The following is a 25,291-nucleotide window of genomic DNA, read 5'->3' on the forward strand; positions in this document are numbered from 1 at the left end:
ACAAACCCAGTGTTGCGTGTCGTCTCTCTGGATACTCTGCTGTCTTTCTGCTCTGAAGGTAAGAACCATCCTCAGGATCACACTCACAGCCACAGCAGGATCCTTTTCCCCCTTTTTTAATTCTCACAATGCTGAATATCTCCTATTCTCTTGCTACTTTCTGACAGGCCATAGAATGATTCACTACAACCTTCTTCAGGCTGGATGTGAGATTGTATGTTGCATGTTTTTACGAAGCTCTCTGTGCATGAAACACACTCACTCACAGAGTTTGAGTTCAACTTCTCCCCACTTTTTCCTGAGCTGCACATCCTGAAGCTCAGGTGCACATTCCTCTTTTATTGCAGGTATTTTCTGCTCCGCATGTGTCCAGAAAACTGCAAGCGGCTGTGATTAGGAAACAGTGTGACATGATGTGTAATAGGAGGAAACATGTTTGTGTTGGCGCTGCTGGATTTACTAATCAGGCTCTGACAGCGAGGCTGGAGGGATGCTGGAGATGGGAGTGTGTGTGTGTGTGTGTGTGTGTGTGGCGGAGCGTGAGGTTAATAGCCGTGTGAATGACTCTGGGTATTATTATGGATATGTTTTTTACAGGTGTGTGCGTTTATATGGTGAGCGTGTGATTGACTTGGCCTGTTCTGTTCTGTTGGAGCCGGAGGTTGCTGGCTTATACTGGAAGGAGATGATGACAGATATAATAGAGTCTGTGGTAGGTAGGAGGAGATGATGAGCTACCACTTCCATCTCACTGAGGAGGAGACGCATGCATGTGTGTGTGAGAAGAGGAGAGGGAGAAGGTGTTTAAATGAAAAATGAAGTGACTACAGAAGGCTGGGGGATAATGAGGCGGGGAAGAGAGGGAAGTCCAAGTAGGAGGAAAAATATGTGAGAAAAGAAAGAAACAGTGAACCCTGCGGAGGACAGGCAGTGCAGGGAGAGGACTCAATAAAATAGGAGAAACAGAATGAAACTGAGATGTGTGAGAGGGGGAGAAGAGAGGAGAAAGGGGCTGGAGGAGGTGAGAGTGACACAGAGTCTGACACCAGATGAAAAAAACCAAGCAGATTGAGACGGTGAGATGCAAACATCTCTCCAGACGTCCCTCTGCACCTCCATGACACCAGATGAGAAACAGTTTGTGCAAGCAAAAGAAAACGTCTGCCTTTTTTTCAGCGCGCCGATCGACTCGACTGCATCCTCGCCTCAAACTCCAGAGTCACCTCTGAACTGTTTGGAGCGAGGAGAGGAAGCGGCGTGGAGTAGGAGGTGTGTTTGAAACACGGCACATTGTGCGGCCAGGTGCAGAGAGACAGCAGTGCTCTGGCAGCATGGCTGCTTCTGTGTCTGCGCTCTCATGTTTCATATTCTCACACATGCAAACACACACACAGGGGCCCATTGTGAGTGTATTTATTTGGACAGTGTTGAAGCTTCGATAGGCAGTTCACAATGTCTCACCGCCGCAGGAATGTGCTTCTGACAAATGGATGCACCGCACGAACCGTTAGCCACGGAGAAGATCCTCCACGCCGCCCCGCCAGACAAGCATGTGACACATCTCTGCTGCCCGCAGGAACCTCGTCCAACGCCATAAAACAAACACGCCTACGAGTCCTTCACTGTGTTTTTTTTTTTTCAAGAGTGCCTTAGGCTTTGGAGCTGAATGGATTGATCTAGTTTCATGTGCTGGTTTTAGCCTGCAGCTCATCGTTTTTTCTCTCTCTCTGATGAGGATGAGGAGGAGGCAGATTTAGGGTTTGAGGTGCATGTGTGTTGACCCGGCAAGAACACAAAACATTTGTCATAAAGAAACTGCGTATTCACACATATTTGTCCTCTCTGTCGATGTTTCTGAGAAGCTGAAATTGTAAAGCTAACACGAGCTGAGCTCCGGATCACAGGGCTGCCTGTCATTGGCTGCACAGCGCTCTCAAATCCACACTGTTTGTCTTATCTTTACTGGGGGGGATATATTTAGTGAGGAGCTTAGCTTTTAGGAGGCTGGCGCTTGTGGAGGGTAAGAGAGGGTGTGTGTGTGTGTGTGTGTGTGTGTGTGAGAGAGAGAGAGAGAGAGAGAGAGTAAGTTTGTGTGTGTGTTTCAGGAGCTGGCGTCAGTAGACAGTGGAAGAGCTTGGCACTCTGCATGCCAAACTGTGTGTGTGTGTGTGTGTGTGTGTGTAATGTAGATGTGTGTGTGTGTGTGTGTGTGTGTGTGTGTGTAATGTAGATGTGTGTGTGTGTGCGGCTGGAGGACAGGTCTGTGGGTCCGTGCCCCCCTCCTCCCCTCTCTTCCTCACTCCAGTCAGGAATCTGCCCTTTAGTTTATTAAAAGCTGGTGAAACAATGGAGGGAGGTGAGGGGGGGGGGTGTGTGTGTGTGTGGGGGGGGGGGGGGGGGGGGGGGGGGCACGGTGAGGCACTCGAGCAAATCAGAAAAGAGCGTGATGATGTCGTTGGAAAGAAGAAGAGAGGGAGGGGGAGAGTTAAGGAGAGGTATTCATGAAGGCTCAAAAAATTACATTTCCCCCTCTCTACCTGTTATTTGTCCCTAATCCCCCCCCCTCAGTCCTTTGATGCACCTGTTATGTGTGTGTGTGTGTGGCGGCGTGGGGGGGGGGCTCTGCAGCCTCTCTTCACCGCCGCCGCTGCAGACAGACCCGTCTCTGGACAACAACTGTGTCCTCAGCTGCCGGCTGGCGGGTGATAAAGCGGAGGATCCTTCTGAAGATATGAAGATATGAAGATATGACTCCTCATGAGCCATCACACACCAGCGTCCCAGCAATGTTCACAGCCCCAGAGCAGCACAACGTGTGTGTGTGTGTGTGTGTGTGTGTGTGTGTGTGTGTGTGTGTGTGTGTGTGTGTGTGTGTGAACAGGAACCCATAAGTGAGGTGGGCTGAGGGTATTAATACATGCGCCCCACTGCTAAGAACAAAACGTGGTGACGTGTTCTTCTACACAACATATGGCTGAACAGTTGGAGGCTCCGTGGTGTCACTGTTTCACTTTTTATCTCCAAAACAAAAGTCTTCACGTGTTTATGCACCTCAGATCTTCTGGGCTTTGCTTCACTCTGTCAGTTAGTAGACTGTGTTTGTAGAGAAGCTGTTTGAGCAGCTACCAGCAGTGGTGGAACGTAAATTAGAAGTCCTACCACTGTACTTTTTGATTAGTCGGCAACTAGTAAATTAACCGCCAACTGTTTCGGTTTGAGTCAAAATGATCTGATTCCAATGTCTTAAATGTGAATATCTTCTGGTTTCTTCATTCCTCTATGACAATAAACTGAATATATTTAATTTGTGGACAAAACATTAGATGAAACAACTTATAAAATAATTGACAGCTTAATCAACAGTGAAATAATCTTTAGTTGCTTCAGTGCAACGTTGAGATACTCCACTACATTTATTTTACAACATTTGGTACTTGTTGTAGATTTATATCAGTGATAAAAAAATATAAATTAACTAATAAAAATGTTTTGTAATCCTGCATTCACAAATTTACTTGATGGTAATAATACAATCAGCAAATAAAGTATTCAAAGTTAAAGTAGATATTATGCACTAGAATTAGCCTTTTATAGTGTTATATTACTATATATCATAGTATATGTTTTCAGTTATAGTCAAGTGTATTTGAATAGCACCATATCATACAAAAACCCTCCAGATAACTTACATAAAAACAAAATCAAACAGCAAACTTGTGCAAATAAACAGAGACATCCATACAAAAACTCATTTAAGTATCATTTAAGAAACCACACTAAAGTGAAAAAGAAAGGCCTTTAGTTTGGTTTTAAACTAAATAAAACCAAATAATACATCATAGGTTATCATGTAGGATCTCAACCTGCAAAGTCACTTATAATTACAGCTGTCCAATAATTATAATTACAGAAAATACAGTATTTCTCTGAATTGTTGTTAACAAATAAACATAGAGAAGCATAAACTACCTCTAAATTGCAATGAACTAAAGTACTTGAGTAAATTAATTCAATTACATTTCACCTCTGCAGCTCAGTGGTGGGTCTGTGCCTGTGTGTGTGTGTGTGTGTGTGTGTGTGTGTGTGTGTGTGTGTGTGTGTGTGTGTGTGTGTGTGTGTGTGTGTGTGTGTGGTTTGGCTCTCAGGTATTCTGAACCTGGACCAGATCTTTCTGCAGATCTGCGTCCTTCTTAACCAATCTGCCTCTCGGCCACGTTAACGCTGTGCCTACAAATAAATGAAGTGGAATTTTGCAAAATTTGATTTGCCCTATGACATGTGATATGACTTTTAATAAGCAGTAAATGCTCCATGCTCAGTGTGTGTAGCTACATATTATGCATGCTTTTTAATCATTTTTCTCTTTGCCTGTGGGCCTCCAGCTTTAACTCTCTAATTAGTTTTTGAGTAGCAGGAATTCCACATGAGAGGAAAAAGAGAACAATTTAGATTTTGGGGGTTTTTGTGCCAAATTATTAAAGTTATGTGCTGTCAGGCTGTGGTTTCTCCATGCTGGAGTACTGGACGGCTGTTTTTGTTGTTTTTAACCTTTTGAAAGGTTTAAAAATACAAAAACAAAAGTTTTTCAACACTGTTTTTCTGCTCTAATGTCAGATGTAGTCATAATCTTGTCAGGCTACATGGTTCAACATGAGGACTGCCCCAATGCCACGTTGGGATAACAAACCAGGCAACACACTGGCCTGATGGGAACAAGAGGTTAAAACCATCAGAGCTGATTCTCAGCATTTGATTCTCCTGGAAACCAGAGTTTAGTTGTGTGGTGAGAAAGGATGTGGACAGAACTCTAAAAGTGCTGTTTGCCAAAGGTTTGAGAGCAAGGCGGATAAAAACTTTTTCAAAAACTTTTTTAAAACGGCACGTCAAGTTTCCAGAATAATTTCACTGGAGTGCTGACAGCCAAGAGGCTCCTCTGGGGCCTCGCAGGTGTTTGTACCAAACATAAAGAGGACAGTCAGGTAATTGCAAAACCGTTAGTATGTCTGGATACGGGACTCAACAATAACGACTGCCTGAATGCCAGATTGAGCTGGTTAATCTGGCAACACACTGACCTGAGGTATGTAAAGGAGCGCGAATCGCTTTCTTTCAAGTGGAAAAAAACTGTTGTTGATAATTCCACATAATTGGGCGGCTGTGGCTCAGTTGGTAGAACGGGTCGACTTCTGATCGGAAGGTTGGTGGTTCGATCCCCGACCATGGTAGCCTAGTCGAAGTATCCTTGAGCAAGATACTGAACCCCAAATTGTTCCCGATGCTGCGGTGTGTGAATGAATTCCCAATGGTGGCAGGTGGCACCAGTACCCTGTAGCCTCTGCCACCAGTATGAATGTGTGTGTGAACGGGTGAATGAGCGCAGTGTGTAGTGTAAAGCACTTTGGATAAAAGCACTATATAAGTGCACCCCATTTTAACCCATTGACGCCTAAAACTTCCTGTAAAACCTCTGGGTGATTTTAAAATCAGCCCCTAAAACCTGAAGTTTTTCTGGAAATTCAACAGAAGTGTCAACTCTTCTACTAAATAATAGATTTTTCAGCCTCTGTAGCAGATAGAAATGAAATTCAAAAAGTATTTGAGAGCTTATACAAATACTACAAAACGACGTAAACGCTTTCCAGACTTCAATGGGTTAATTGTTGAACCCAGGGCTCGTTAGCTTCCTGTCATTTTATTCTTACCAGGCGTTTACTACTTGGACAAACAAACTCTATGCTGCAATTCAAGAACAGTATTGTTACTTTATTTCACCATTTTGTCATCGTCATGCTTTCGCTGGTGAGGACGGTGCATTTCTTCTTGGGACATGAAGCTTTAGGCTCAGTGGAAGCTATTCAGTAGTAAGACCCTTTTACAGGATTCTCTGAGTCATCTGGACACATTAACAGTCTGCTAGAAGGAAAGGACCCATTGTTAGGAAAACTAGTGCCAGTTTTGAATGGTTATTCTGCCAACATTATCATTATAAACTGCGTATGTGCTGTGCAAGAGCGGATAATTAATGAAAGTAAAATATATTTTCAGCCCTTGTTGAATCTTCGACGTTTCTGCACTAAATTAAGAGCAGTAAGTCCAGCAGCGCCCCTCTGACCAGAACGCCACCTCTTCTTCTTGGATTCACTACAAAGTAAAAACAGATCCCTCTCTCCTCTCCGGTCTCGCTGGACCCCAATATCTCTAAAGCAGCTACTGTTTCCACAGTATTCCCACTCCACTGAGCTTTTGAACATGGACTGGTGTCGCTGTTGTCACGGCCGCGGCTTCTCGATAAAGACTGGACTGGAGCCATTTATGCTTCAAGAACGGTGCCTAAAGCTTAAAGTTACCTATGACCTCACTCAGCCTCTTGTTCCAGACCAGACTACATACTGTCCCTCAACTGGGATGTATCTGAATGTGTTTTAACAGAGATAAGGATGCTTTGCTTTCCAAAAAAGTCCTCATCTCGTCAAATGGAAAATTTGACTTTGACTTTCTCTCTGTGGGGTTTTACTGGATGGAGCCTGGCCTTGCAGCGTTTTTTTTCTTTTTTTCTTAAACAGTCATCAACTGAAGTTATTTACTTTAATCGAGCTGAAAGTTCATGGGTAATTTTGTTGTGCTTTATGGAGCTCTGCTGCCAGCATGGCTGCTTTACGTAATGAAAAACAGTGAGGACCCAAGGTGACACGCTACATCTTGATCCAGCACTCCTCCCAAACAGATCAGACCTCGGGGTGCAGCACGAGGGTGCAGATGCTCCATCTGTCTGGGGATAATGGAGGAACATAGGGGGCACTTTAAAGTGGAACACAGCAGGTATTTCTTTAATGCCTAACAGAAAGGCATGCTCCGTTTGAGTGGATGATGTGGTCCATTCGTAACGATAGATCCAGGAATGAAACAGACAATAACAGTTTGGGGTTTTCCACTCGTTATGACTGGGCAGATTCCAGTCCAGGGCAGATGTGAGTTAGCTGGGGAGAGGCAGCCACCATAACCCTAACCTGCTCCAAACCTCCACAGCTCTGTTCAACCCACTTGACTGCAGTCAGACCATTGAATGGGCGTTTATCAGCCCATGACTGTGTGCCAGTAGGGGTCTATTCTACCTTCTAGTAGGTCTCCCTGCTCATTCAATAGCTGCACGCTGTTTCTTTACATTTCACTTTTACTTTCTAACCCAGAAAAAGGCAGCCGTTTCATTTAGTCGAGGCTCCAAAACTACTTCGCTAGAGTAAAGCCTGATTTCAGAACAGCTGTGCCGCGGTCATCGTTGCTGATCTCTGCCACTCTAATCAATGAGACGTTTCCATCGGGCACGCTGCGTAGCGTCTCAGCAGGGTCCCAGCCGCGGCGCTCCGCTCTGCAGCGTGATCAATCCGTAGCACTTATACACATAGTTTATCACGGGAGCTCTCTGTCTCCCATACGTTCAGGATTATAGCGTGTTCTCGTTATCTGGCGTGTATACGGCTGGCTCGCTATGCTGCCATTACATGTCCGTTACCAGCCGGTGGGAATCCCCAGTAAGGACCAAAACACTTTCCTGGTTAGGCGTTATAAAACATGCTTTAAAAAGTTAAATACCTGCACTAAAATGCCAAAATTAAGTTACGAGGCTGACATACATTTTTTAAGTGACATAGTTACGCAACATACTGAAGTTAAGTTCTAATAACACTCACATAGTCACACATAATAATACTCCGGGTGAAAGTCCTGGGTTTGTTTGCCCCGTCTACCTGTGGCTGTTCATGCTTTATACTAATTTCCTAGCTTCTCCCTTTGGCCTTTACTCTGTCACATCAGCCCGCCTTGGTGATGACGTTAATAATTGCTGCAGCTACTCGAGGACACCGCTGAACAGACTGTCGTTTGAATGGGCTGATGACAACCTGCTGGCCCACTAGCAGGTGGAGCAGGCCTCTACTCACCAAGAGTGTTTGGGGTGATAAAGCTGCAACAAGTCCATTCAATATAATAATATATAATAGTATGACTACAGTCAAATCAGGTGCCTTGTTTTACTTCTGGTAGGTTTATGCATCAGAACTATTTCTCTCAGGTTAGGGCTAAAACGTTCCCTTTGAGGTGCTATAAAACATACTTTTTTTACTAAAAGATAAAAAACTGAAGCACTAAATTTAAGTTTACTTCTGCTTCACTCGAAGGCAGTCAGGCATCACACACACACACACACGGCAGAGTGCTCGCGGCTCAGTAATGAACTCTCTCACACAGATACTATCTCCGTATATCATCCCTAAAAGCCGCCATTATCTGAGCGGCTGCCTTTCATAGCAGCAGTTGATATCAGCAGCTTTGGAAGCTCAAGCTGAGTCTCCAGCAGAGACAGTAATTATGATGTGTAGTCACCTTGTAGTGAGGGAGTCCCTGTTTGCATAGCGATGCAGTGAGAGCATCTCAGCTGGCTACATAACAGGCAGATGACAATCAATAGAGAATCATCATCATCTGCAGCCCGTAGAACGGGAATGTCTGGCTAGCTCCACTAATTGTTAATCAGAGAGGACAGAGCTGGCTTTAAAACCAAAATGAAAAGTTTATTTGTCTTGTCCTGGTATTTACTAGGTGGATCAGTCCTGTCATTATCTCTGTTTGCTTTACTTCACGGTCGGGCCAGAGCCTGTTGTCTGTTTAACAAAACCACATGTTGGAGAAGGGGGATTTGTGATTTACGAGCTAATGCTCAAGATGTTTTTCTTTTGTAACCATAAATACAGTTACACTCTCATGTTTTCTCTGAATTGAATTAACATGTTTTCACTTTATAAAATCTTTTTAGAGTCTGCAGGATGCTACAATCACATGTTGTCTGTGTGCAAAGCTTGATTATCATCTGGGTAACGGCCACTCAGGCCCAGGTTTTAATCCTTAATCCTTTAATAAAAATGAACCAAACCAGTCTTTTGCAAGACTTCATCTTCACCACAAGACTGACTCTGCTGTCGTCTCTTTTTACTCATTTTACCTCATGAGTTGGGTATTTAATGACATAATTATGCACATTGTATGTCCTGGAACAGAGTGTGAAAGTCTCTTAATCCTTTGTTAAACACAGACCTCAGTAGAAAAAAAAGTCGGACTCCATATGCTTCTCTATTTTTATTTGATAACATTTTGACCTACTGGCCTTCTTCAGGATGAACTAAACACAGATCTTATTTCAGTCAGCCAAGAACAATAAAAAAAACTTGAAGAGGAGGAAATCGGAGGTGCAAAAATGACTGAAGTGATTTCTGCAGCATTCTATGGGGTCCCTGAAATGACCTAAGACAAACTTTACTTCACTTTAAATCTGCAATAATTGTTTTTTCTTTGGCCACTAGGACTCTTGGCCAGCACATTTAGTACCAGGTGCTTCTTTTTATCATCATCTTCAATGCAACAGTTGCTGGATTATTTCCTCTGCAGCAATGTCTGCACTTCATCAATTGCATAGTGTAGTTTTGCAGTCTGCCATTTAAAAAAAAAAAACTTGAGGCAAGTGTACAAAATAATTGCAGTAGCTATTGACAGTAGCTTGGCTATTTAAAAACGCCTGCTTTGTGCAGGATGACCCGTGAACTTTAAGTCATTTAAACTGGTGAGTTATATAAAAACTCAACCCCTCACAGTCATGAAGGGGGGAATAGCTTTATATTAAACATGTTTTTTGTGGCAGGCTGTAATTGTTTGTGCTGTCAAATTGGACATTTAAACATGGAGTTCTATGCACTGCAAAAAAAGTAAAGTTGGGTGAACTCAAAATTTCAAGGCAACAAACTTTGATAAAATTTTAAGTTGGACAATTAAACTAAATATTTTAAGTTTTGTTTTTGAGTTTGCTCAACTCTGAATTCAGATTTTTGTCAACTCAACTGTAAGTTGTACTAACTTATAATTTTACATTGTAATAACTTTTAATCCTTACTTCTGCTAACTTCTGCAATGTGCTGAATTGGCACGATTGTAACGCCGCTATGAAATGTCAGCTAACGTTGCGACCACAATTTTGAGTTAGCATTGATATGCTAATGGCTACTCTTGTAGCTGTAACAAGCAGCGCCGCTAGCATCAGTTAGCCGCTAGCATCAATTAGCCGCTAGCTTTTGCTAATGAATTTCACCGCTTTCCCGAATTTCCCAACAAAGAAATAAGAGTTATCAGAACTATTGTCCCTTGTTGTGAACCCCAACTTAAAGATATAAGTAACAACAACTCACCAACTTGTTTTTGAGCAGACAACTGGCTTCCTTTGTTGTGCTAACTTACATTATTGCCCTAAATGTCAATAATTTATATTTCCAAGTTTTACCAACTTAAATCACTGTTTTAGACCAAAAAATACAAGTTGGCTTTTTTGCAGTGTGGGGATTGATTTACTTTTGGAGCCAGCCTCAAGTGGCCAGTTGAGGAACTGCAGTTTCTGGCTCTTCAGCCCCAGAGGACGCCGCTTGGCTCCTGAGAAAATAGAAGGATCATTTTGCCCGATAAAATAAAATCTCCCTGAAATGCCATGTCGGTTATAAACTATATCCAATACGTGCATCATGAATCCTTCATTCTCATCCTCATACTGATTAAATCTGGTAAAGGATCATGTAGCCTACACTCAGGTTGCATCCTAAGTGACTTGAGTGTGTAATGCCAGAGACAAGCTCACTAATGATGGCGATAGTGATACGGCAGCAGAGATGGTCCAGGTACGGCTGGCAGGCTGGAGGTGCTGATGGGTGCTGGCTGCACCAGAGCCTGCTGCTCCGTCTGCAGAGTGAAGCCTGCAGCACATGTTCCTCCGGCCAACAAAACATCTCGGGGAGTATTTATTTTAACAGGCCAAATGATACTTCGATTCCTCTCAGGAGGAATGTTAAGGTTAAATGATTCCCCTCAGAAAGAAAAACATCGGGGCTGGAGACGGGGGGAGGAGGCGTGTAAAAGGTTTCGAGTGATGTTTTCTGTGATTTCAGTTTAAATGAGGAAATCAGTGTAGAGCCGTGCAGTGATGAAGATGGATGCTAAAGAGGGAGCTTTGATAGATTGTACTATTTTATTCATTTCCTCTGCTTTAACTCTGCCAAACACTTTGTGCTCAGGACTGTAGTTGTTGCCACGGTGACTCAGGGCACTCTGACGTAACATGCACCCAGACTCAGGTTCATGCACAGGTACATGCACCATAAATACAGTCTAACTTACATAAGGTTGAGTTGTCACTCAATATTTAGACGCCGTTACTGCCACGTGTCAAGATGGTGTGCAGGACCTTTGTCTCCCTGGGGGCGTCTCCATTGATCTATTCACCATTAATCACTTTCTTTCTTTGACTTTAATCTTTCCTCTGAATGCAGTTTCTGTTTAACCTGGAGCACCCACCCACCACAAACTTTTATTAGACGTTTCATGTTTCATGTTTTAATTTTATTTTCTTGTATATTTCCTACATGAAACTGCTCACAACAAGGATTATTTTGAGCAAAGTACCTCATTTCTGCAGCTGATATTTCCATTATGCAACTCAATCCAAAACAATCTAGATCAACTAATAGTGCTCCAGGCTAAAGGAAAAATGAGTATTTTTGATTTTTGGGTTGAACTGTCACTCTTATAATAACCCTCAGATTACAGAACTTAATGTCTATAACATCAGCGTCAATTACCAGACAGTGTCAGCTAGCTAAGCATCATTCCCTGCTCCTTTTATGCATTTATAATTAAAGAATAATAATACCTACATTTTCAAAGGATTGGCAGATAAATGAGTGTTTTACCCATTAAAATTGTAAATTTTGGAACTTGTGCCAAAGTGACCTCCTGTTTAGATGTATATTTATTTTCATTGGACAGAGGTTTAAACATTACTAAAGTCAATTCTTACATTTTAATGGTACAACTGATTATTGAATGACTGTAGCCATTTAAAGAGAGTATAAATCACGATTAAGTACATAGAAAAACAGACTAATTCATGAATTGAGGGAAAACTTGTGCAAACAGTAACGCTACCCAAGACAAACCATATAATGTGCATTTACAGACATCTCAACATAAAAAGCCTTGAACACATATTTCTATAAGGACCATGTCAACAGTAATAAGAATATTATATAAATCTTGAACCTTAAACCTCAGTCATTATGCTCCTTTCTCGCTCCTTGACCCCACATACACACACCTCTAATGCACAACACATTGCCTGTTAGCAGACCTGCCTCAGCCAGCAGCAGGCTCCCTCTTAACACGAACCTTATTGTCAGGGGGACAATAAAACTATGAAAAAAAGTACATAAATACAAGAGAAAATATGCTGCGGGACTGGCAGAGGGCTCGCAGTCATGAGAGGGCTTGTTGGGAGAACGATTCGTTTTAATGAAAAAGTCATTGGTGGTGCAGAGGAAAGGGCCTGGCTGCAGGCTGTTTGTGCATGGCTTAAGTTTCTCCTCTGTAATAAAAGCACCAGGACTTATGTGTCTACATGTGTGTGCAGTGTGTGGGTGTGCAGTGGAGAGCGAGGAATAAAAGGAAACCAAGTAGGCAGCCAGGTCTGAGACCGACACACACTCATCAAATAGTCAATCACCAGAAACTGGCAGAAATATCTATGAGAATGTGTCTGGAGCAGCTCACACACACACACACTCAGAGGGGAGTGTGTGATCTCTTCTGCAGCACTTATAGTGATTCCCTTGGATGTACAAATGACTAATAGACAAAACATACTGCCGACACACACAATGTTGTTTCTTTATCGGTCCGTGTCTCTGCTGAAGCCTTGTAGTCTAGATGGAATTGTCCAAAAAGTGAAAGTGAGGAGCATTTATGGGTACAAGTCAGGAACCGGCCTACTTTACTTATTTCAAGGGTGCTGAATCCAAAAAAAATGGTTCCAAAGCGAAATTTTGAGTCTTTGACCTTCTCATTTGCATATCAATATGGCGGCCGTTGGTCGTTGGACCATTTCCCCTTAGTTTTTTTGTAAGTAGGCAATCAAAGATGAGGAAATTAAGTTTCTGGATCTATAGTCTAGAGTCAGAGCAAGAATATAGTGGAGGCTCAGTGCCTTTTTATATATATGTATATATATATATATATATATATATATATATGCAAAATACAAACTTTTAAGGTGAAATTAAGCATTATTTGTGTCATTTTTTTAAGGCCGACATAAATATTCAATCAATATCACTTTTAAATGTTCCAGTTGGTATTTTGCATATATATATACATATATATATATGTATATATATATGCATAAAAAGACACTGAGCCTCCACTATATCCTTGCTCTGACTCTAGACTATAGATCCAGAAACTTAATTTCCTCATCTTTGATTGCCTACTTACAAAAAAACTAAGGGGAAATGGTCCAATGACTGTGCAAGATGGGCAATTTGGTGGCCATTTGATACAAATTAGAAGGTCAAAAACTCAAAATTTCGCTTGGGAACCATTTTTTTTGGACTCAGCACCCTTGAGATATGTAAGGTAGGCCGGTTCCTGACTTGTACCCATAAATGCTCCTCACTTCTTATAGGAGGCCTTTTTTCTGAAATCCATCTCCACCATTGTTTGTCCTCTCCCCTCAGACTGTGGTGCATCCAGACGGTGGGGGATGGAGCCAGTCCAACCACCTTCCTCCGTCCAGCTCGCTGACCTGGAGCCTCCGCTGAACTAACAGGACCAAGACTGAGACCAAGACAAAGACACCCCCCCTCTGTGTGAGACCCTAAAAAACACACCTTGGATGAGAGACAGGAAGGAAGACAGTAAGAAGGAGAGAGAGACCGTGAGGTGAGGATCCAGAGCCTCGGGGTGACCCCATCATGAAGCCTTTCCTCCTGGTGGGCCCCCCCTCCGGCCTGCTGCTGCTCCTGGTGTTCTGGCCCCTGCTGGGTCCGGTCCAGACCGCCAGCAGCAGCAACAACAAGGCCAGCGATAACAGTGGACACCCTCACCTGGGGGACAGCGACCCAGACCGCTGCATGAGGCACCACTTCGTTGAGACCATCACACACCCCATCTACAAGTGCAACTCCAAGGTAAGACAGACAGACAGACAGACAGACAGACAGACAGACAGAGCTGGAATCAGCTGAAACCAATGTGATGTTATTCAAACCAGCAGAACCGGCACTGACACATTCTGCACTGTAAAAAAAAATCTATTTAATTTACGGTAAAATACTGGCAGCTGTGGTTGCCAGAACTTCACTGTAAAAATTACAGTGAGTGGATTTTCTATTCTAAATTTAAATGTAAATTTCAGCAAAAACTGTAATTTAGACTGAGTATTCCTGTTATTTTTAGGGTAATTGTGTCATTCATTCACACATCATGGTATTTCTCCATAAATTTTGCATGAACATGTTATATTTTTACAGCAAAACTGTGTGTTTCTTCCAGTTTATGACAGAAAAAAGTAAAAGTTTTGCGCTATTCTTTGATTTACGGTAATTAAAAGTGTCTAATACGGTGATATACAATTTTTCATTTTATGCCCTATTTCTGATGTATTTGACAGAGATTTACTGTTATTTCTACAAACCTTTTTTACAGTGTGGCAAATTAAGAACAAAAAAACTTTAAAAATCAGCTCAGGTAAATTAGTTTTTATCCATCCAGGAGAATGATGCCATCCACTTTCAATGAACCAGCTCTTCTTGCTGTTTTGCACATTCTCAGACAAACTCAGATAGAGAGAGACAGATGATGTTCAATTTACTGCAAAATGATGGAGACCAGTAGAGGTGGCTGGGGGACAGGAAGGTTTTATGTGTGGGAGATGATACATGGCAGAGTTAGTCTTAAAGAAAACTACTATTGCACCAATATTGCAACATTTTCAGTTTTGAAGCCAATAAAAGAGGAGAAACTTAAGCTCTCCTTCTTCTTTTGTTTGTTGGAGTCGAGTCTCTACCTTCTCATTCATGGGCTCCATTACTGCGTCATGGCCAGTGAGATTTTAGTATGAAACATACTATTTCAGTTTAAATATTACAGTATGTAAACACTGGACATGAGCAGAAATATCCCACAATGCAACGTGGTGGTGATGATGACGTTTATAACAACCAAGGCTTCTTTTTTGTTTTTCTTTAACCCTTTATCAGGCGAAGAACTATATTTGGTAACTTCAGGTAATATTTAGAGGAAAGAGTTGCAAATTTACTAGATTAAAGTGGCAAATCTACAAGAAAAAAAGTTCCCCCTCTAGGGTTGAAATTTGGAATTTGCAAGTATTTCAATGAGTGCCCTATTAAAGGTTAAAATGGTGAATCTGGGAGAAAAAAGTTGCTTTTTTCCCACTTTTTTCTCGTAAAACTTTTTTTCTAGTAAATTACCTGAAGTTACCAAATATATTTCTTTGCCTGATAAAGGGTTAAACGTTAGGTTTGTTTCCCTTTGTGGTATTTTTCACTTTGACACTGCTTTGTTGTTTCATGTCTCAGTGCTTCCTGAGTTATTCAGACACTATGTAGGTTCGTCAATAGTTTGAAGTAAAGATACTTCTTTAAAAAATCAAACAGTGACCAAGGCAGCTCTGTAACCAGATACACAAATAATTTAGCTGTTGTTGAATTTCTACCTGCCGTAGTCCTCCCACCTGAAGATTAGAAAGCTATTGCAGATGCTGATAGAGCTGAGGTGTGTGTTGTTATGCATCTCCAACCTGCAGCAGGCAAGAAACTTTTTATCCACACAGAAGTTTGTTTTGCTTATTAAATATGTCGTGCATAGTCTGCAATTTCTAAATTCCATGTTCAAGAGAGATGACTTGTGGTAAAACTCAGTATACAGGTCCGGTGTTTGGCATGATATTTAACCACCTTTTTTTTAATTAAATACTTTTTAAACAAGCCCTATCTACATGCACAAACTCTGTCTCAATGTGGACATTTTTGGTAGCAAGTTGTTATAAGTAAGTTGTTATAAGTAAGTTGTTATAACAGCGCCACGTCACCTGACAAATGAACTCATTCGTCAAAAATATCAGGAAAACAATTTGTTCCAAAGCCTCCGAGAGCAGCGGCCAAAAAAATTCTCCATCTCTTACGTCATTTATCTGAGAAACTTTTGTCTCTTTCTGCTCGTATTACTCTTGTCGTTGCCCCCCTGAACGCCTCCAACATTTGGCTGGAGCAGTTTCTCTTTCTCTCTCTTTATCTCCATCTCTCCGTCATTTAGATGAGTCATGATTCGTGTGTGTGTGTGTGTGTGTGTGGTGCTGGACATGGGCCACGCTGCAGACATATTCTGCACCTCAGATTGGACTCAGTTTCTGGCTGAAGTGTCCTGCCAGGGGCCAAAGGAGAGAGAGAGGAAGAAAAGTGGACAGATGAATGAAGGCGTGGTGCTCCGTTCTGTTTCTGTGTCAGACGTTGAGAAAGAAAGACTTTCTGTGAAGAGACACAGTGATGATGGAAACATGTGATGCTGCTGTGGAGAGGGAGCTGTCACTTCTCACTCCGTCCTTTTGTTGTGCAGTTGTTCAGCAGCCTGACTGATCAGTTCTTTGGTCTTTTTTTAATATTCTGACTGTGAGTGCAGCGAGCAGGTGGCCAAACCACAGCAAGTCAGGGCTGAACACACTCACAGCATGAGTCTGGCTTTCTATTACAGTACACAGAGAGCTGACAGGACGCCTGGCCCAGCAACACTTTTACACCTCACTTTCCTCTCTGTTTCCAGCCGGGACTCTGTTTCCCAGTGTTTCTGTGTCTCAGTGACCAGTGGGGACAGTCTGAAGTCAGAGAGCTGCAGCTGGGCCTCAAAACACACTGCTAGTGTCAAAGTGTTTTTGTTTTCAGGCTCAGATTATTATTAAAAGTGTCTGACAACAGTGAGGAAAGAATCCTGCAGAGAAATAAAATCTTTTCTTGTCTCTCGCTCAAGGAGAAGTCTTGTTCTGAGATCTGATTATTAGGCTCAGCCTGTCCCAATAACAACAATCTGGACTTATCGTTTCATTTATAGACATGAGCAGGATAATTGTGTCTGACCTCAATATCTTTCCTGCAGGTTTGTTCACTTATTACTGTCAGAAACACTTTATCAAACATTATGTTTGACCAACAGCTTTTACAGACTATTATAAGATCTGAGAGCAGCCACTAAACAGACATAAAACATCATTGCTGCTCTCTTATTTATTGAGGATTTTTTTATTTTAATTTTAGAATTAAAAGGACATTGCTCCTTGAAAGGGTGAACTTGCACTATAATCCTGTAACATCATTATCAGTGGCATCAATTCCTGGGACGATATATTGTCGTCACATGCCTTTTTTTACCAGAGGGACTTTGTGGGATTCTTGTAACTAGATTATCTTCACACAGACGTCTTCTACCTGTCTCAGCACTAACAGGTAACTCCAGACTGTCTCTGATCACCTGGAGCTGATCATTGGCTGAGCCTTGACCTTTCTGCTTATTCTTCCATCATTCTGATGGTTTCTTCTGTTTTCTGCCACGTGTCTCTGGTTTTCTCTCCATTTTAAAGCATTGGAGATCATTTTAGCTGAACAGCCTATAATTGTTTGCACCTCTTTAGAAGTTTTCTCCTCTCCAATCAACTTTTTAACCAGAGTACGCTGTTCTTCTGAACAATGTCTTAACCACCCATGTTCCTCAGGCTTTCAAAGAGAAATGCATGTTCAACAAGTGCTGCTTCATCTTAAATAGAGGACACCTGATTCACACCTGGTTTTTCACTAAATCGATGACCTCACTGATTGAATGCCACACTGCTATATTTTTGAACACGCTCCTTTCAACTAATTACCCAATGTGACAGCCTTAAGAGCTGCATATCACCAATGCTGGTCTGGTTGGTTTACTGGGAATCTACTGCACCTACTGGTACCTTGTTTATCATGTAGCAATAAAAATATACTAAAAACCTGATTAATCTGGTTAGTCACATTGGACTGATATTATTTTGAACACTACTGTATATTAGGCTAGTCTTGTGTCTTTATTATGCAACCAGAAAAGATTTAAGAGCAAAACTTCAACACTGCATTTGGAAAATAGATTGAAAAGCCAAACTATCAAAGCTGCAAAACCAAAATAAGTTGAATTGCAAGTACAATACATGAAAAAACGTCTGTTTGCAAATCCTGCTGTTATATTGAACACTACTGTATACTCATTGAATTCAAGACCTCATTCACACTGACAAAATCATATAAATCCAACCAAGCAAAGGTGATTCAGGTGATTAAATGAGTCGGTCTGTGTGCTCCTGCTTGGTTGGAATAAAAACCTGCAGTGGATCTTTAATGCATCAGTTTAACACCCTGCTCACAATATTCAGCCATGACAATGAAATCATTTTAGATCAAACAAAGCTTTCTTTACTCCAACACAACAAACGTCCAGCGACAGGTCCCCTCTTACAAAATGTCAGAACGAGACTTCTCCATCTTTGCAAACTGTTGTCAGACACTTATAATAATAATAATAATAATAATAATAATAACATCTGACCCTGTGAGAGGCAGAAACAGGCACTTTGAGAGGATGTACATTAAGGCTGTGTGATCACATTACAACTTGTTTGGCCTCTGCCGGTCAGATCAGAACTGGACCAGTTTCAAAAATTGTTGTCCCCTTTAATCATTAGACACAAAGACATGGGAAATGAGAAACAGGGTCCAGTTAAAAACATAAAGAAGCGTCCCCATTATTCATCTGCACCAGACTCTGAGAGCTCAAATGTCCAAAACCTAAAGATGATATTAATTTAATTAATATTAAATTAATTTAAATAGTAAATTCATTAAGAAACAGAACATTTGAAAGGTTTAAAACAGATAATGCTTAATAATTGGCTCAAACAATTAATCAATTAACAAAATAATTTGTGTTGTTATTGCAGCCCACACTAGCAGGGCACTCTGAGAGCAGAGACTGTGATTCAGATCTGATCCATGTAATGTGCTCTTTACTGCTGCAACCTTCCACCAAGTTTCATGGAAACCAGGTCAGCAGCTTTTCCTGCTGGGAAACAAACAAACAAACTGGACTGAAAACAGAAAACAGCTGGTGGCTTCATCCAGAGTTAGTCTGAAGCTCCTCCTCCTCCTGTCTGAAGATGATTGGAGGCAACAATGATCTGTAGCTTCTCCTGCTTTGGATGACTCCACGTAGAGTTCTCCTCTGGCCTGTCCCACTGCATCAGCTCTTTTTTAATCTCGCTGGTCATGAATGAAAGGAGGAGCAGGAAGGGTGCCGACAGAAAGGAGGAGGAGGAGGAGGAGGAGGAGGAGGAGGAGGAGCAGCAGGAGTCACAGGGGAGGAACCGCCGCTGTTTGACACTCTGATCCTCAGCTGGGACAAAGACAAATGGTCTTAAAGTGGCGACAACACTCCTGATGTGTGTGTGTGAGTGTGTGTGTGTGTGTGTGTGTGTGTGTGTGTGTGTGTCACCCTGCCGTGGCCCCAGACAGGCTTTTGTCAAAGTGGGGACATGGGTGGCGACACACAGCAGCTGACAGAAGAACATGACACAGGAGTCTGTTTAGGGAGGCGACAGGAATGAAGTGACCCACAGAGGAATGCTCACAACACTAATCAGGACAGTGGTGTGTGTGTGTGTGTGTGTGTGTGTGTGTGTGTGTGTGTGTGAGCTGGTCAGATTCGGGGAAAGCTTCACACAGTGGGTCTGTCCCTCAGTACAGGAGAGTTCTCCACATATCTCTGTGGAGGAGAAGAGTTGACTTCAAGTGCAAACTGTGTGTGTGTGTGTGTGTGTGTTGTTGTACTTCCTACATAGTGAGGACCGAAACACATTTTTAACCAACAGAGTGAGGACATTTTTGCAAAGTGAGGACATTTCGGCCGGTCTTCACTTCTTTAAAGGCTTTTTTTAGATTCCAGACTTTGTTTTAAGGGTTAAAGGTTACATGATAATGATAATTAACTGAAACTGTATTTTGTGGTTACAAAACTAACTAAAATTATAGTGAAAACGTCCTTCGTTTTCATTTTTGTCTACTTTTTTCATACATAATGAAGATGGATAAGACAAAGGAAATAAAGGCAAAATTTACTGTGACCTCTTTTAATCTCCCACCCAAAAAATACCCCATTACAAAAAACTACAACTAATAAAAACTCAACTAATACTAAAGCATTTTTTTTTAAATCCTAAACTAAAACTATCAAACTCACTCTAAAAATTCATTAAAAAACTGAATTTGAAAACAAAAATTCACAACAAAATTAAAACTAAAACTAATGAAAAATCCAAAACTATTATAGCCTCGCAAGGGAATTCACTGTTCCAAATGAGGGTCCTCACAAAGATAGAAGTACAAGAATGTGTGTGTGTGTGTGTGTGTGTCTGTGTGTGTGTGTGTGTGTGTGTGTGTGTGACCCTGAGCTCTGAGCAGCAGGTGTAGTCAGTGTTCAGGTGTGAGGCCGTGGGACACAAACAGACGTCTCACTTTTAGACCAGACTCAAATATATTATATATATATATTAATATTATTTTCTATCATATATATATATATATAATGTTACAATGTCAAATGTTGGCAATAAACTCAACCAATGCTTTAATCATATGGAAAAGTATCCCTGTGAGCATAAAACTCTTTTCTAAAAAGTTTTCCGAGCTCTGACATCAGCTGGAGAAACATTTCTATACCATCCGTTGTGTTTACATTAAGGATGAAACAGATAATAAAGCTCCAGACATTTAGTATTTCTCTTTCAAATTGAACTACTGTGCTTAGAAAAACTCCTGGTTATTCCTATCCAGCATCATTCTTACAGGCACTTTTTCCACATTTTTTGTTTACCATAGTTTGTTGCTTTTATATGCTGTTGGATTTGTTTTTGCTTTTGTTCATTTAAACCTTCACCAGGAAACTTCAGAGTCTGGCTCACAAAGTTTTTCTCGTCAGGCCAATCAGTGCTGAGAATCATTAAAAGCCCCGACCTTGTTACTGTAGCAGAGGATGTGAAGACATATTTGTGGTTGCTGTGTCATGGGGAACACCTGAACCATGCTCATACCTGCCAGTCAGTCCTTACAGGACAGGGATTGGTCACAACCTCCAGTTATTCAACTCAGCACATGATCTAACAAGATAATTTGCTATCTACACTGTAAACAATTGTCTTGTACATTAACAGTAAAATACTGGCAGCAGGGTTGCAGCATTCTACTGTTAATTTTAAAGTTCCCTTACTGTTATCTACTTTACACTATGGTACTGTGATAAAACCACATACTGAATTACAGTAAAATCCTGCATTTCATTTATTTTTTCAGTAGACTAAAACACAGTATAGTGCTGAAGCTAGTTGCAATATTGTTGCAGTAAACAATGCAGTCATTTTTTGTAAATAGAGAATATTACTGTCTGAAAGCCAATTACTATGAATTAAGCGCTGTCTTCACTGTAACCTCAGTAATTTTAATATACCATATGCTAAATGAGTTATTTAAGTAAAATACAGCCATTAAAATGTGGACAAGAAGAGACTTGGAAAATATCATATAAATATATCATATATTTTATGGGAACCGGCAAGCTACCTATAAATATTACCCAGAATGCATTGTTTTCTACAGTATAATAACTTTTTAATGGAAAACAGTATGTTACTGTCACATTTTGGCTGTTTTCTTACAGCAGTTTATTACAGTGTAGTGATACCGCAATTCTAGCACAATCTCGTTCTATATTGCAAGAATCCAGCTGCTGTGCCAGATAATGTTAAAGAAACAGAAGCTGCAACGGAGCATCTCAAAGTGAAGAATGAGAAAAATAAAATGTTTTTGAACATTAAAGCATGTAAACCTGTTTCAATAAAAACCCAAAATACGACAAGAATGGCCTTGGTAGGCTGGTCAGTGCTGCTGGAAGGATCTCAGGAAGTCAGCAGGAAGGTGTTATGTCCCTGTAAAGCAGACAGGTCCTGAGGAAGGCTAGCACCATCATGGATTGTCCTGATCCCTCTTCACAATGAATTTGAGCTCTTTCCCTCAGGCTTCGTCTCAGGGCCCCTAGGTGGAGGACTAAAAGACTCCAGGTCTCATTTATACCAACTGACATTTATTTAACTCATAGAAAGTAGCCCTCTAACTGCTCATCTTCACAAGTCTGTTTCTTGCACATCTGCACATTGCACTTTTTACCTACACTAGGTATTAACTCTCCTTTTAGGGGTATCAGCTCTGCAACGAACATGTGTCAGTGATTTTATATAACGTATGGCGTTTCTTTGACTGTGTTTTATTAGATATTTATTGGGTCTTATTATGTTATTGTTGTGTACCTTGTCTTGTGTGTCCTGCTGCAAAACAAATCTCCCTTCAAGGGACTAATAAAGTGATTCTGATTCTGAGTATGAACCTGTAAAAGATAGATAGATAGATAGATAGATAGATAGATAGATAGATAGATAGATAGATGATAGATAGATAGATAGATAGATAGATAGATAGATAGATAGATAGATAGATAGATAGATAGATATACTTTATTTATCCCAAGCTGGGAAATTACAGTGTAGCAGCAGCATTACACACAGAGACAATAACAACACAATTAAATAAAAAGAACAACCTAGGCATACTTCAAGCAATAAAATATAAAAAATACAATAAAATACAATAAAAAATAAAGTGTCTGAAGAAGGAGTATGTATTAAGGAGTAGAATAGAATTCCAGTGCAGAATAAATATGAATATACAGTATAAAAATGCTATGAAACAAATAAGGTGCAATGAACAGTGTGCATAAAAAACACATAAAGAGCAGACTTGCTCCTTTAACTGTGTTTTGTGTTGCAGATGGTGCTGCTGGCGCGCTGCGAGGGCCACTGCAGCCACACCACGCGCTCCGACCCGCTCATCTCCTTCAGCTCGGTGCTGAAGCAGCCCTTCAAGAGCACCTGCTCCTGCTGCCGGCCGCACACCTCCAAGCTGAAGGCGGTGAGGCTGCGCTGCGCCGGCGGGACTCGCATCACGGCCACGTACAGATACATCCTGGCCTGCAACTGTGAGGAGTGCAGCTGAGCACGCTCCCACCCCCTCAGGACTCTGCAGCTCCTCCTGCAGCTCCTCCTGGCCGGGGCTGCACTGGAAAGCTATCCAGAGCGTTTTTGGTTGATTGTTGGATGTGAAAACTGCCCCGAAGGAGGCCGGCTCAGTGTTGTTCTGGTGGGAGTGGAGCATCTACCACCCTCTCAGACCTCAGAGCTGACCTGCAGCTCTGGGACTCTATACCCTCTCCATTATCTGCATCCAATCAGTGTTTCTGCAGCACCAGGCCAGACGCCACAAACTGCTGCTCCCAGGGGCCGACTGGAGACCCTCCTCGCTGTCTGACTCATTACAGGCTCCGTAATTCATAACACACATGGTCACGAACCGCAGTATGAGCGCTCATTACAAATATCTGAACCGGCTTCCTGCCAGCTCCATAAAGCCCACCATGCATCTGACAACAGAACAACACGCCTCGTTAAAAAGCAGCATGGGAAAGGAGAGCGGGACATGTGGTGGACCTATAGAGAGGCTCCTGAGGGCCCCGTGCTTATCCACCCAATAACATTTTACACACTCCCTGCAGACTTTCATGTCGCTGTGTAAAAGATGAGCGCCGCTGACAGCAGAGCTCATCAGAGGAACAGTGAAGAGAGGAGGAGGAGGAGGAGGAGGAGGAGGAGCTCTGAGGAGGAAGGTGAAGCCTGGGTGGTCGTGTGGAGGATCACGTGTTCATTTTAAATGTCGTCTGTTCTATTTGTGATGTTCCTGTCCACATTATTGAAACTGTAGCTGCCGGATTCATCAAACTTCTGCCTGTCGTGTATTGTTGCTAATGTGTCTGTAACGCTCTCAGTCCACCATGATCAAACTCACATCCAGTGTGTGTGTGTGTGTGTGTGTGTGTGTGTGTGTGTGTGTGTGTGTGTCTGTGTGTGTGTGTGCGTGTGTGTGTCCCGTCAGTGCTTGTGGTCAGTTTATCTGAATTAAAAAATGAACAACTCTGTCACGTTGTACCAATTGTGGTTTTTCTTCTGTTGTGAAAAAACAAAAAAACTGAAATTTACGAACACCACAAAAATCTCCCTGCATATATTTTGAATTTCAACAAACTAATGAGGGCTTTTTGGGGCGGCTGTGGCTCAGTTGGTAGATCGGTCGTCTTCTGATAGGAAGGTTGGTGGTTCGATCCCCGACATGTTGAAGTATCCTTGAGCAAGATACTGAACCCCAAATGTCTCCTGATGCTGCGTTTATTGGTGTGAGAATGAATTCCCACTGGTGGCAGCCCTGGTAGTCTCTGCCACCAGTATGAATGTGTGTGTGAGTGGGTGAATGAGCGTCATGTGTAGTGTAAATATAAGTATATACGTGTATTTACCATTTATGGAAGCAAAAAAAATCTGAATTTTTATGCAATCGAAGCCTTTTTTCATCTTTTTTTCTTTTAAATTAACCACTAATTAATAATGTTGCAATTTAAATTGAATAGAAGTTAAAAACATAAATATTTATTATGGCAATTTAAATACTAATAATACTAGAGTACAGAAAATGTAATTAAAAAAACATGTTGTTTTTTTTTTAAAGTAAATACAAATATTTAATAAATGTAAGAAATCCACCAGTCTACCTTTCTATGGTTTTAATAACCAATTTAAAATGTCCATGAGGTCATTTAAATAATGATTTAATAATTATCATAATGAATGCATCCTGTTAAATAAACCAAAATTCAGTTAAATTTTGATCTAAAAATTCAAGCAAGAGGTCAAAATAATTTATGTAAACAAAAATTAAAGACAAAAAATTTAGCTAAAGATAATAAATGTGATCCAGGAGCGATAAGTTTAGCTGAAGCTTCAGAGACAGAAGAGAATTCAACCATATTAATTCCGGTTTCAAAGTAACATATTTCAATGCAATAAAGAGCAAAAACACTATTAAATACCTTGATTAAAGCGATACAGAAACTTAATAGAGCTGGAGGAAAGTGAGCGGTAAGCATTGGGCATACAAACACTGGATAACATAATAATAACAATAATAATAAATAATAATAATAATAACCCTCCTGTCCTTTCAGACCTCCTGACCTGCACTAACCCTGCTCACCTGTTCCTCCCCTCATTATTCCTGCAGTATTTAAGGTCAGCTTGTCTAATGTGTTCCTCACTAACTGTCTCAGACTCTAAATCCTCCTCCTGTCACCTGCTGCATGATCTTCTAACGGTAGAATCCACTAAAGCATTCCTGATCAGCATTGAACAGCTCTT

The 25,291-nt window shown here is 41.3% G+C and overlaps 1 protein-coding gene across 1 annotated transcript; it reads left to right on the top strand.

Annotated features, from left to right (window-relative positions):
* On the top strand, nt 1-23,899 carry ndp (norrin cystine knot growth factor NDP). The gene is made up of 3 exons (XM_059342715.1): nt 1-58; nt 13,596-14,048; nt 22,821-23,899. Exons 2-3 carry the CDS (start codon nt 13,833-13,835, stop codon nt 23,043-23,045), a joined length of 441 nt encoding a protein of 146 aa, XP_059198698.1. The 5' UTR covers nt 1-58; nt 13,596-13,832; the 3' UTR covers nt 23,046-23,899.
* Nucleotides 23,900-25,291: the final 1,392 nt, after the last annotated feature.

The sequence above is a fragment of the Centropristis striata genome, chromosome 10 (genome assembly GCF_030273125.1).
Source record: "Centropristis striata isolate RG_2023a ecotype Rhode Island chromosome 10, C.striata_1.0, whole genome shotgun sequence".
NCBI classification, from domain to species: Eukaryota; Metazoa; Chordata; class Actinopteri; order Perciformes; family Serranidae; genus Centropristis; species Centropristis striata.

Excerpts from the sequence above, each read along its gene's own strand:
- ndp (XM_059342715.1), top strand. The coding sequence starts at position 13,833 with ATGAAGCCTTTCCTCCTGGTGGGCCCCCCCTCCGGCCTGCTGCTGCTC. Across the intron at positions 14,049-22,820 it reads TCTACAAGTGCAACTCCAAG|ATGGTGCTGCTGGCGCGCTG; the intron begins GTAAGACAGACA and ends TTTGTGTTGCAG.